The sequence below is a fragment of the Perca flavescens genome, chromosome 14 (genome assembly GCF_004354835.1).
Source record: "Perca flavescens isolate YP-PL-M2 chromosome 14, PFLA_1.0, whole genome shotgun sequence".
Lineage (NCBI taxonomy): Eukaryota > Metazoa > Chordata > Actinopteri > Perciformes > Percidae > Perca > Perca flavescens.
Genome location: NC_041344.1, coordinates 17307442 through 17320766, shown reverse-complemented (window position 1 = coordinate 17320766; position 13325 = coordinate 17307442). Strand labels below are relative to the sequence as shown.

The 13325-nt window shown below is 41.1% G+C and overlaps 1 protein-coding gene across 4 annotated transcripts in view; it reads left to right on the top strand.

The window, feature by feature from the left end:
• The window catches only part of dtnbp1b (dystrobrevin binding protein 1b), a 79367-nt gene that overhangs the window by 33194 nt on the left and 32848 nt on the right, over positions 1-13325 (top strand). Inside the window, exon 1 of one of the 4 annotated variants that reach the window (XM_028597676.1) lies at positions 8177-8541. The exons of the other annotated variants lie outside the window; for them this stretch is intronic. Coding sequence (XP_028453477.1) covers positions 8496-8541 — 46 coding nt within the window. The 5' untranslated portion in view covers positions 8177-8495. Of the gene's footprint in view, positions 1-8176; positions 8542-13325 lie in introns of those variants that run through there. 4 annotated transcript variants of the gene reach the window in all.

Here is a 13325-nt window from a genome sequence, read left to right as displayed (position 1 = left end):
GATCCACTTTTGACCAAACTAATGAAACTGAAAGTATGCACTTCATTACAGTATTCAGTCACTGGCCCAAGGGGAAGGTGAAAAAAATGACATTTTGTACCAGAATTTGACTTCATATGATTAAAGGGGATGGCCATACACTGGACATACATAATGGACATACATAATGGACAAAGCTTCCGGGCCTAAAAGTGCCTTAAAACTGCATTCTAGCCTATCTAATATCCAGCAAGGGGCAACTCCACTGGTTGCATAAAGAAGTCCGTTTCTATAGAAGTCTATGGGGAAATGACCCTACTTCCCACTTTATTGATTATCTCAATAAACATTTTCCTAACAAAGTTATGGCCTCAATCACTACTTTCAAGTCTTCTTCAATACAGCGTGATGTTCATTTTGTAAATTATGATCCCATTTATTTTAAAATTGACGATAAAGCAGGGTATGCTTTATGGGAGTGGCTACACAGTGACCTGTCAATCTTTATAGAGGCTTAGCCATTCCTAATCTTGGCACTGAGTACATTAAAATAGCTGTGAACTTGTTTTTGGGTGTTCATGTTTTCGTCTTAAACTTTGGCCACACTTCATCGAAGTTAATTGGAATATTTAATCGCCAAAAATGTCTTGTTCAGCGTTATGCCAACCACACTAACTAGCTACCGCTAGCGTTAGCTGGTAACTTAAGGGAAAGTGTGCAGATTTCCTGCATTTCAGTACATGAATATGAAAGATGAATAGCAGCAGTATCCAGTGGTCCGCCTTTACACTAGGTAAATCTCCACTGGATGACTCGCTTTAGAAGGGTTGAAAATCAACAACTTTTGTGCAGCGCCACTGCATCCATAAACAACACTGGCTTGACCGCGTCATCCGTTGTCATGTGACAATTCGTGAAAAATCGTCACATCCAGTTGCAAAAAAACAACATGGGGACGCTTGGATCGCCTAACTCGAGGCTTGAAAACGGCAGTCCACAAACCATTGGGTAACGTCACGGATTCTACGTCCACTATTTTTACAGTCTATAGGGATGACACATTTGCTGTTTTTTTTAAATCAACATATCCTTAAACATTTAATTTCCCCTGCATTATTTTTAATTGGCAAGAGGTAACGGTAAGGTAATGTTTGGCAGACAAAGTACTTTAGCAGTTTATTTGCCTTACCTTTCGGTACATTTAGATGGTAGAAAGATAAAGATAATTTCTGGCATTAAATGTCTGATGCATTCCTACTGTACTTATGATCCTTTTTTTCAGTCTGGTTCCAACAACACCCACACAAGCAGCTGCAAAAAACAATTATTAATGAACTGCAATGAAAGAGTGATTTTTATTTGTATTTGCCCCATAAAAAAATCAAGAGTTGGTACCTTACTACATTGCCAGCCAATACAAACTGTATTAATCCAATTTCAAGTCACGTATCCATGTCAGGGTCATAGTGGCAATAGATCAAGATGGATAGATAGATGTATTTTCCACAGTGATGTCCCCCAGCTCTTTCTGACATTCTCATGGCAGCTGGAAGATGAAATCCCTCTAGCTCTGCTCCAGGCTCTCTTCTAATTTATAAAGTCAAGCCGGAACACTGAAAAAGGAGCACCTGGGGAAAGGCCCCAAGCGGGTGAACCACATCAGTCTTATCTCCTCAGTGTGGAAAAGCAGTGATGGACACAAAAGTCCTCCTAGATTGCTGGACATCTGCTATGACCACAAAGTGAGGACAACTACCCTGTGGAGGTTCATCATAGCCGCTTTCCGACCGGAGGGATTTTTGCAGTTCCTAGAACATAAAATTCCTAGAACTCTTTTTTTTTCTCATGTTCCGACTGGACCAATTTGGGGATTTTTAAGTTCCTCTGGCTGCAGTTCCTGTAACTCTTTCAGCTCCTACTTCAGGGCAGGGTCTTTTCGCTGTTCCCTTCTCAGCATAGGGACCTAGGTCAAAGAGGGTCGGGTTTCCGGTACAGACAGACCAACAACGGGACAATTTTAACAATTTCAAAAAAAACTTATTCATCACTAAATTCACTTCTGACAACATTTTAGGCAAGAAATGAACTGTTAACATTTCGAATATAGGCAGTCTTGCAAAAAATTGATGCCGAATTGACAATTTGCTTCAAAGTTTTCGGAGGTGGGAAGCTCCATGAAGTGAGGCGACAGCCAGCAGGTGCCTGCCCCGGCCGCGAGCTCGTCACTCGGCCAGTCCTGCTCAGAAACCCCGCTGTAAGCCGGAGGTCTCTCAGACCGCTCTCGTAAATAAGAGGCTTTTAATTCACCATTGACTGTTTGTTTGTTCAAATATCACAACACATGTCCATCATAAGATTAATATCTATAATAAAGCTTTTGTAAGCTTTATTATAGATATTTGAAGAAAATAACTATTAGTCAGCAGTAATCCCGTTCAAAGTTCACAGGAGCACTGAAAATTGGCCATGTGTCATGTTTAAGTTTGTAGTTAATTTCATATCACTTTTTAGTGTAAACACAAATTGGTTACATATTACACTGTTTCTATCTTGTCTTACCTGTTAACAAAAGTTGACTATGAGCATATACACTGTCTGTCAGTACTGCCCTGTTTTACATTCATAAAGACACATACATTCACACTGGGTGTCCGGCATTGTTAATGATTCCACAGTTTCTATATTTTGTGCAAATCCGCAGGGGCAATTCAAAGTGGTTAGGTTCCTTGTTCAATGGCACCTTAGTGGTGGTTGATGAAGGGTGAATGGTGTCGTTCATTCACTTTGTGCACGCACATCTTTCCCAGCAGTCTAGAAAATCAAAGCAGTGGCTTTCTGGTAATAAACTCACCTTTGGCTTTCAAGCTGCCACTGCTGATTTACAGTTATTATATTATTTAAAGCCTGGACCATCTGTACCATTATCCCGATAGTATTTAGATCATGTTTATATTACTGTTCTGTTGATGCTGTATTCACAAAACATCCTAAAGTTGTCCTAAAAGTAGCTCTATACTGGCTGAGTATGGAGAGAAACTCCTAAAAATAAGATTTGTGTCAGTCATAACTTATTAATTCTCAATGCATTTTAGGGCTAAAACTAGCTTGTGAGTCTGTGAGAAGTAGAGGACTCCTAAATCCAATAACACCAAGGATAATTGTTTGCACACCTTTGAAGTACTTGGACACAGCATCATTTCGGTTTGCAGCACTGATATACTAAATATACTATACTAAATATCTCAGACTGTCAGTTGTTCACCAAACCATAAATGTGCCTTATAGGGCTCCAATTTGTTGGACAGTTTATTAAATGTACAATAACTAATAATAAATAAACATTGTTTCATGGCCATCACTGAGTTAACCGGTAAAATAGGTCCTATATGAATTACCCCATCAAATCATTTTATTTATTTATTTCTCTTTCTGTCTCTATCTATTCATTTTTGCCTCCCATTCTTTTGTATTGATTAATATTTTATTTCATATTCACTGGCACAGACCAGTACTGAGTGAGTTCATTCAAAAAACATGATGTGAACTATAGCGGTGGGGTCAACCTTCTCTTAGTTTAGGAGTTCTCTTTGTTCCTTAGTAGTGTTTTGTGAAATGGTTTTAAGAGGAAACTCTTAGCACCAGTTCAGGACAACTTCTAGTTGTGAATAGGACCCTGATCAGTACCCAAGGGAAGGTTTTAAGATTGGATAGAAATGTAATCAGCCTAAGGCTCAAAGTAGAAGTTAGAAGGGAACCAATAAAAGCGCTGATTAATCTCCCATTTTAGTAACTATGCTTACTTGGGTAAAGTATTTGGATAGATGAATATTCTTATTTTGGACTTTAAGTTTCCTATTGAGAGAGTAGATTAGGCGGGCTTCCCCAGGCAATTATGTGACACCAATAATGCGGCAAAAGAGAACAGCACTGTTCCTTTTGGACAAAAGAGTTGAAAAGTTTATGGATGGCCAGGATAATTTGGCATGTCCCCACATAGATTACATAAAACTGGATTGCAGAATGTCAGTTTCCAAGGCAACTGTGGTTTTGTGTCTTTGCTCTCATTCTCATCTGTCAGTTTTCTCAGTACACTTGGCAGTTTTTTGTCAATCGAGGCCTCCGTGTGTTTGTAAGCTTTAGTAATGGTTCAGTGTCAAATAGAAAAGGCTGTGATTGTATTAATGCTGCTTAATAACTTGTTCGTTACAACTGTGTCACTCTCTGTGCCACTCTGAATTATAGATATTTGAAGAAAATAACTATTAGTCAGCAGTAATCCCGTACAAAGTTCACAGGAGCACTGAAAATTGGCCATGTGTCATGTTTAAGTTTGTAGTTAATTTCATATCACTTTTTAGTGTAAACACAAATTGGTTACATATTCAAGTTTACAATGCAGTAGCGTTCATTTTCTCTGTACACCCACACATTTTTGGAACATCAAGTGTAGTTTATCTAGTTGCAAACATTGAATACAGCCTCCTTACACTTTAGATGAAAGTGAAAAATGTGAATGGTGGAGGAATGTTTGCACCTATCAGAGCGAGTTCATGTGTCCAGGGTTCTTTTCCCCAACCAGCTGCATTGTAAACAGTGAGATATGGTAGAAGATGCTACTAGATACTACTGTCAATCTCAGACCACTCGGTAAGCAAATAAGGCAAATTAGCTTCTCTCCCTTTGTTAAGGAAAAACTCAGGAGCAGTACAACTCATTTCACATACGTGAAGAAGGTTTGGGAGACTTTGATGAATTACATAGAAGCATTTAATGAACACTCAATTGAGGAAAGAATTTTCACAGGCAGTACAGTTTAACCACAATGTGTTATTGTGTCGTGCCGTCCCAACTCTCTGAAGTTCCTGTCTTCCTGAAGGTGTATTTAAACTCAGGCTGGAGGCGTTAAGTTTAGCTGAACCTTCAGTGTAAACAAAGATGCTAAAGCCGAGTTCAGCCTATCTCTCTCTCTGGGAAGTATGCAAAAGTGTGGCAGGCCCACTAACCTCCAAAAGGAGACAGTCCTGAAACAAAACATTCCCTTATCATGCAGCTGCCTAGGGATCCCCCTTAGCTAATTAAGGAGCTTAGGATGTTTTTGTTGAGTTCCCCCGCAGTATGACTTGTGCAGCTGTATCCAAATGCTATTGATTGTGGCTGCTGATGTTTGTATCTTATGGCGTTTTTCCATTACATGGTACCTACTCAACTCTACTCGCCTCGAATTGCTGTGCGTCCGTTTTCCATTGCAGATTTTAGTATCGCCTCAGCGTGGCTGGTCGTCATAGCGACTGCCGTGGGCGTGGCTTAGTAGCTTGCTTTTCCCATTGACATATCCCCGACGCATTTCCTGGTTCTCCGTTTCCGTAAACAACATGATATCAAAGAGATAGTTAACGTTTACTGCTCCAGATTTCCCACCGTGGTCACATATATATGACTCTAGAGTCGCTACTCGCTTTGTTTCTCTCACATATATATGACTCTAGAGTCGCTACTCGCTTTGTTTCTCTCACATATATATGACTCTAGAGTCGCTACTCGCTGCGGAGATAATCGCCGTCACTCTCTCACTTCTCCCTCGCTCACTAGCTCCCCACACACACACATACGGCGACTCGACACACACACACATCACACATGCACACACCAGCGCACCAGTATAACCATCAGGCCACTTGTATGCTACGGAGAAAGCTCTGCGTGGAGCCTCCGGCAGCAAAAAAACACCGCTGGCTAAACTATTTAAAAATGCCGTCTCTCGCTAGCAATGCAGTGATCAGTGACGCTTCTTTCCGACCAATCAGCAGCCTGCAGGGTTTCACGTCACCTTCTCGGCTCGCCTCAGCTCGCTTGGAACCTCGACTGAGCAGGTACTAAAAAAAGTACCTGTTAGCAGGTACCAGGTACTTTTTTTCGTAATGGAAAACCAAAAAAGGCAAGTAGAGTAGAGTCGAGGCGAGTAGGTACCATATAATGGAAAAGCGCCATTACTTTGGTCTAAAATCATCTGGCCAAAGGACTGTGGAAAATTAGCCAGCTGGCTAACACTGGCACATTTACAGATGTTATGTTAATTCATGTGTGTTGTCCTTTATAAAAATAAATAAAATAAAATAAAAAGAAGATTCCCTGAATCTATGGAGGCACAAAGTTGAAGTACTTTTGAGGTTATGTTGGACACTGACCTGAATGAGACCTGAGGTACCACTGTCTCAACTTACTGTTTATAGCATTAGTTCGTAAGATGGAAATTCCACAACACCCCTCATAATTGTCAGACAGCTTAAACTGACTCACCTCTGCTGTCTAGTCTAAAATGTCTTATATGAATTCCTCTCTGTGATTGCAGTTATGCATTTGGATTTCTCACCTTGTACTGTTTTGATGTGAGAAACACATGTTTGAGGAATCTTTTTGTTAGAAAAAGTGCTTTGAGGTCCCATCCCATGGCCGATGAATCTTAGATTTTTCACCCACTTCCTCATAGAATGATCATGGTTAATGTACTTGTTAACATTGTCATACTTAGTTAGTTAGTTTATTATTATCATAAGTCAATGGTTAGGAGAGCTGGGGGATCAAGGACTTGGATGTATGCTGCCAACTCTTACATCCCAGTTTTTGTAAAGCAGAGTAAAAGGAGGTGGAAAGTGTCATGGCCAGAAGCTGCTGGCTTTGTGAGGGACATGTAAGAAATCCTTTGTTAAAACCTTAAAATGTTCTTTTAATCCAGTTCTCATGTTTCTATATCTTATGCAACTACAACTGCAAGTGCATTAGGGATCCGAGTAAAAAACAGTTTCATAACGCATAATGTTTGTGGACTCCTGCTGTTTTAAACTAACTAATGACTTCTTGAACAGCAGCTAAACAAAGTAGTTGCTAAGCAACACATACTTGTGGAAGTATTATTTGGTTAGTGCCGTTATTTCTGAATTAACTGCTCTAAAATGTTATTTCTAATGAACTGGTTAAGTATTTTTCTCAGGTTCTTAATGTGAAGTGAGGGCTCCAACTATCTTTTAAATAATTTGTCTTCTTTAACTGCATGATGTCATTTTGCAGGAGCCCATGCTAAAGTCCAGCTTGTGCACTTTTCACCAGCTCACTCTGTGGTGCATGTTATAATCACCCTTAGCTAATTAAGGAGCTTATGATGTTTTTGTTGAGTTCCCCGCAGTGTGACTTGTGCTGCTGTATCCAAATGCTATTGATTGTGGCTGCTGATGTTTGTATCTTACTTTCCATGCACAAAGACCCCTCAGGCAATGAGGGCTATGATGTGTCATGAAGATGAAGGCGAGGGTTGACATTATGTGGATCTGGTGTGTGCGTGCTTTAGCTCGAGGGTTTAATTTCTCTTCAGAGTGACTCACTACCCTGTTTTGACTCTGAAGTCCTATGTTTTTTGATTGTAGACATGCATTATTCAGGCCTATTTGCAATTGATATTTCTTCACTGTGCTGATACTAACATTTAAAAAATTGATACAGCAGTGATGTGTCTTAAGTGGTTCCCATCAATTGCACTTAACATGCATTGGAAAAGAGGGGGCATCTCCAAGGAGGAAAGAGAGGGGAGGAGTTAGTGTAGGACATGAGAGGAGGAAAAATAGCTAGGTGGAACTGTGATGCTCTTCACAGCATAATGCTAATGAGGAGGATTATTATGTTCCCCCCTCAGGCAGTGGAGACAGACAGAGTGGGTGTGGGCGCAAGTGTGTTTGACTTATGACTGTCATTTCTGTACAAGGCTGTTTGTGTGCATGATAAAAGCAGTAAAGAGAAACCTAACCTTTGAAAAGTGATACTTTTTTGTTGCTTTGACATCTTTGCTACTTTATTAGGTACTCATCCCTATTTATGAAAATAGCTTGCTCCTCCAGCCTTCAGAGTCATATAAACAAAGAAGGTGTAAAAAAGTATGCAGACTGGGTTAAGAGTCATTAGTGTGTGTTCAAAGGTCAGTGGCGAATGTGTTCATGGGTTATAGAAACATATGCGTCCACACACACAAACTCATAATTATCTGTGCTCCTTATTTCCCTTCCTCCCTACGCACACACCCTCTTTGCAACCCCCTCTATTCATCCTCTCTCCTCTCCTCCAATCCCCCTCCTCCCTCGCTCAGCAGCAGCCAGTGGTATGTTCCACTCGTCTTTGCTTCTCTCTCTCTCTTTCTCTCTCTACTGTCAGCCTCAGCAGTCTCCACGCCACAGCTAGACACTGGTGCAGCGTTGATCCATACATACATACATGCACGTGTGTGTGTGTGTGAACGGTCACTATTTAAGTGTGTGTAAGCGTGCGAGCTGATCTGGAAGAGAATGTGTGTGAGCCTTTCTGGAACATCTTTTGTATGGAGGAGCATGTGTGTAGAGTGAGAGACAGCGTGAGGATGCGTGGTGGGCAGGTGTTGTGATCGGTGGAGTTTTCAGTGTACTATCATCGTGCTGTCTGCCTCCCCCTCCCTCCCATTTGGTTATCTTTTTGGGGAAAAAAAACATCCTGCTGGGATGTCCACCTCGCCTGCTGCAACAGACGGGAGCCAAAGGAACTCTTGTGAGTGACTTATTTTCTTTTGTAATTGGAAGTGGTGATCTGTGTGTGTGTGTGTGTGTGTGTGTGTGTGTGTGTGTGTGTGTGTGTGTGTGTGTGTGTGTGTGTGTGTGTGTGTGTGTGTGTGTGTGTGTGTGTGTGTGTGTGTGTGTGTGTGTGTGTGTGTGTTTCAGTATGCCAAATGTATGTGTGGTATAGGGAGTGTTTGAAAGGAACCTTCCCTGCAATGTGACGTCTGTGTGACAGCAGAAAGGTAGTGAGTGGGAGTGAAGATGCCAAGAGTTTAATTGTGTAACAGTTCGTATAAGGGAAGATGATATCTACAGTAGTGAAAGTAAAGGTGGATAATGCACGCTTGTGTGTGCATACTTGTACATGTTTAAATGTTGGAAAGAGAGCTCTGGGAGGTGTGTAATGTGGGAGTGTGTGGGAGCATGCCTGAGTGTGTTGTTACAGTGTGAGGCCAGCTGTATCTTTTCAGTAAGATAAAAAAGACCAGGTGACTTGCTGATGTTATTAACTACTGTCAAACTGATGTGTATTTATTTTTTTCCCATGGAAATACAGCACAGTCTGTGTTTGGTTTAACCTTGACCAAAAACAGTGTGTTTCTGTTAAGCCAAAGTAATAATTGTGAAAGAGTGAAAATAATGACATACTGTAGTGTATGTGTGTGTGTGTGTGTGTGTGTGTGTGTGTGTGTGTGTGTGTGTGTATATTAAGTGGGCGAAAACACACATACACACACACACACACACAGCATTGCTGTACTGTAAGTGGGTGATTGATAAAATGATGTGACTCATTTTGACTCATCTGAGACCCTCATTGGGAACACACACACACACACACACATACACACACACACATTGACTGCCTTGACTGATGTGCAGATCACATCTGGAAGATTGGGCCTCCTTTTATTGCTTTTCATTATTATTGCACCCGCCCCCCCACTCTCTCGCTTTCACTCCCTTTCTCCCACTGTCATTTTCAGAATGTTATTTACTGCCCAACCTTGCATTTGACTCTCCTGAAAACCTTTTGTGTGTCTGGGTGATGAGTGAATGATCACACACTGGTGCCCCCACCCACAGTAGATACCTATTGTGTGTGTTTATGACTGTGGCTTTTTGAAAATAATGACATCAATGTGTGTTTAATTATTTAGCCGAGCTAGCCAAATATGCTAGCTTATTGTTGTATAGCCCCCGTTTCCGTTTCACCCTGACATGTTTGGCTCTACTTCTTGGCTGCTTTGCTTAGCACTTGACCAGTTTCTATTCCTTGTCAAGACACATCCATCACATTACCTTCTTATAGAGCAGTGCCTTCAAATGGAAATATCAAGTGGCTGCAGACTATGCTTACGGGTTAATCATAATGTTACATAACCAAATGCAGCATCTGAGTAAACAAGTCAATAGTCTCAGCCAAACAGCAGCTTTTAAAGTGCTCATATTATGCTTTTTGGCTTTTTTCGTTTCCTGTATTGGGTTATATATCTCTTTTGTGCACATTATAGGTTTACAAAGTGAAAAAGCCCAAAGTCCACCACAAAGGGACTTACCATCTTCCAGAGAAAACACTGTTCACAAACTGCTCCAAACAGCTTTATTGTAGTCCAGCCTTTACTTCCGTGACGAACGTGTCACTTTGTAACACACGTTATAATGCTTGCCTAGCTGCTAGTGTGGCACGACCATAGACAGTATATAATGGACCAATAGACCCCGTTGCTCTGGACGGAGACCAGTGAAGGCTATTAGAAGCACTTTTCCGGTGATGGCCAGCTTTACTGCGCAGCCTCCAACTGAGAGAATGTGACGTGAGCAACGTGTCTGAAAGTTGGAAGTCTTCTGGTAGCTGTGTCAAGAGAAATCTCAATCATTCCCAATCTTACAGATACAGAGAGTGTAGGTGGATGTAAGGAGATAACATGGGCACAGGTTAATTATTGCTAACTAACATGCTAGTTAACATTAGTAATTAAACCTAAACAGCTCGTGTAAGTCAAAACTGCCTGCAAGCTTCTCCTGTACTATACGGTAATTCCTCTAATATGCGACAGTAAGTCACTTGGTTATGACACAATCGTTAGCTTATATTTACAAAAACATCTGCTACAGAGCCATAACGTGAGGTACAAGGTAATGAAGCCTTTTATACATTGTCGTGTTTCTTTGGAACTAAACAACGGACAAATAGAGTCTTCAAACATTTCTGATGTAAAGTTATTTGCAGTCAAGTGACGTAAAAAAAAAATGGCGGTCAGCGGAATGCTAACAGGAAGTAATGGCCAGTTAGCAACAAAATGGCGCCATAGATGGCTCGAGTTCTGAAGCGAAGCTTACCCCCTTGGGCACAACCTCATACTCTGCAACTGACAAGCTAGCAGTACTTAGTGCACATGTGCGACTCCCAACAAAGATGGTACAGAAGTGAGATGTCTCACTCTGTAGCTAAAACAGAGAGCTCAACACACATGGTGAAAAGAGGAGCTGCAGCAATGTGCAGTTCAACAAAAATATGGTGTTTTCTGAAAATATAACCACATAAACCTATTCTGCTACAACCTCTAAATACAATTATGAACCTGAAAATTAGCATAATATGAGCACTTTAAGAAAAGGAAAATGGAGATCACAGTAGTTGAAGACTGAACAAATAAAAGGATTTAATCAAGCAGAAGAGCATTTATTATTATTTGTCATATTTTCATTATCAAATAAAAGGTTTACGCTGCTCATTTTGCTGATTAAAAATAGCAACAAATGAGATATTGTGATTACATAACGCACACTGATTGATACTAAAATAGAGCATAGTTATGGACTATCTATGGACTTGTGTTTAAAGCCCTTTATTTGTAAGGCAGTAATATTTTTAGATAAAACAATCAGTAGCATTTTTTAATCTCTGTTCCAGCAGCTTGGCTCATTGTGGTACTATCACAGTGTAATGCTGGTGCAGAACTCTCTCTCCCTATTAGTTTGTGTCCTCTGTAAAGGAGCAACAGCAGGCACCTGCCACTGATGTGCTTTGTCATCACTTCTGCCAAATGATGGCTTGCTTCACCTCTCCACTTCTCTCTGCTCTTGTCCTTGTCTTCTCCCACCTCCACTGCTCCTTTCTGTCCCCACCTTTCTCTCCTTTTGCGCCTGGATGCTCTACACATCTGCTCTTTTCTCGGCTGGTGTCTCATCTGTTCCAATCCTTAATCTCCTCTCCTCTGTATCCCACAGCACTCCTACTCCCCTTCTCTTCTCTGCTCTCCTCCTGTCTGGTTTATCTGGGTTCACATGAAACTTTAATTGCATGTAAATCAAAGCGCTGCAGATGTGATTAGTCTTTTGTGCTGCTTTAATGAGTGGGGTCTGGACCATTGAAATATGGCACAGTAGCGGACTCCTGCACTGTCTCTGATGGCTAAGGCACGGGCAAACTCAACTTTTAAATGTTGCCTCTCAGAGATAAAGCAAAAGCAAATATTGCTCTTAGAAACATTTGAAACATTTGAATGTGCTTATACTTATATAATATGCTATATATATATATATACTATATGAATATATAGCTCTATTCATAAAACAGTATTTAATGGGTTTAAAAGTACTTATTACAACAATATCAACATATTGGGTTTGGCTGATATTTTAAAATGGTAATTAGCATGCAGTCTACTCTTCTGAAAAGAAATTGACAACTAATGGAGTAATAGAAAAGGTAGCAGTTTTCTGAGGGGTCATCCAAACGCACCAAAAAGCATCATTTTGGCCAATCGTCCAAATGAATCCTGTAAACGCACTGCCTGAAGACGAACTTTTTTGAAACCTGGTCCCAGGGTGAAAAAATTTGAAAACGCTACCCTTGCATCTTCGTTTCGACGGCGAAGCCGCATACTTGCGTATCGATGATGTCATTGCCACACCCCTCGACCTCTAGCCTTCGACCTCTTATCCCACAACGACGTCTCATAACAGCGACGGCAACAAAGGCGGACTACATGCTTGTGTAGTTTCAGGTTTCCTTTCACTAGCCATTTTTGTTGTCTTCTTCTTCTTCTTCTTGGGTTCTTCTTCTACTGACTGATTGTATACAGCGCGCAAGCTTTATGCGCATGCTCGACCTCTTCTTTTCCGTTTTAGGTGAATTTTTGTAGCAGAAACAGCGCCACCTATAGGCCTGGAATATGAAGTAGCGTGTTGAGTCATTTATAAATGGATCCGTTTGGACGCATAAATTCTTGAAACGATGCCAGTGAAGACGGAGAAAAAAATTATTGTTTTGGTACGTGTGGGCGTGGCCTGAGATGTGACATTTAGAAGGTGGCAGCACAGAGGGTGCAAGTTTTTAGCCTCGTGAGACTGTCCTGATCTCGCGAGCTCCAGTTTTCCACTTGCAGATCAGTCTGGCATCTTGGAGCCGTTTGCCTAACGACCGGACCAATCAGCGTTGGTTTTGAGGCGGGTTAGGTGGTGATAGACAGATGGTTTATCCAATCAGCTAACCAGTATTTTCAGCCAGCGGTAGCCCTAATTCTGTTAGCTGCTCGCTAATGCTTTTTTCTCTTGGATCCTTCTTTTGGAATATGGAACGGGAACCTGAAAGGGTGCCTTTTATTCGTAAATTCTTGTTACACAAACGGCAAATATCCTTTACCGACATGTTGCTGGCTTGCTGAGCTAACAAGCTATGCTTTGACTGCAGCAGCAGGGGCTTGTGGTTGGATTTTCATACGCTTCGTTGATCTGATTGGTTGATTTGGCCCGTCTATCACCAACATA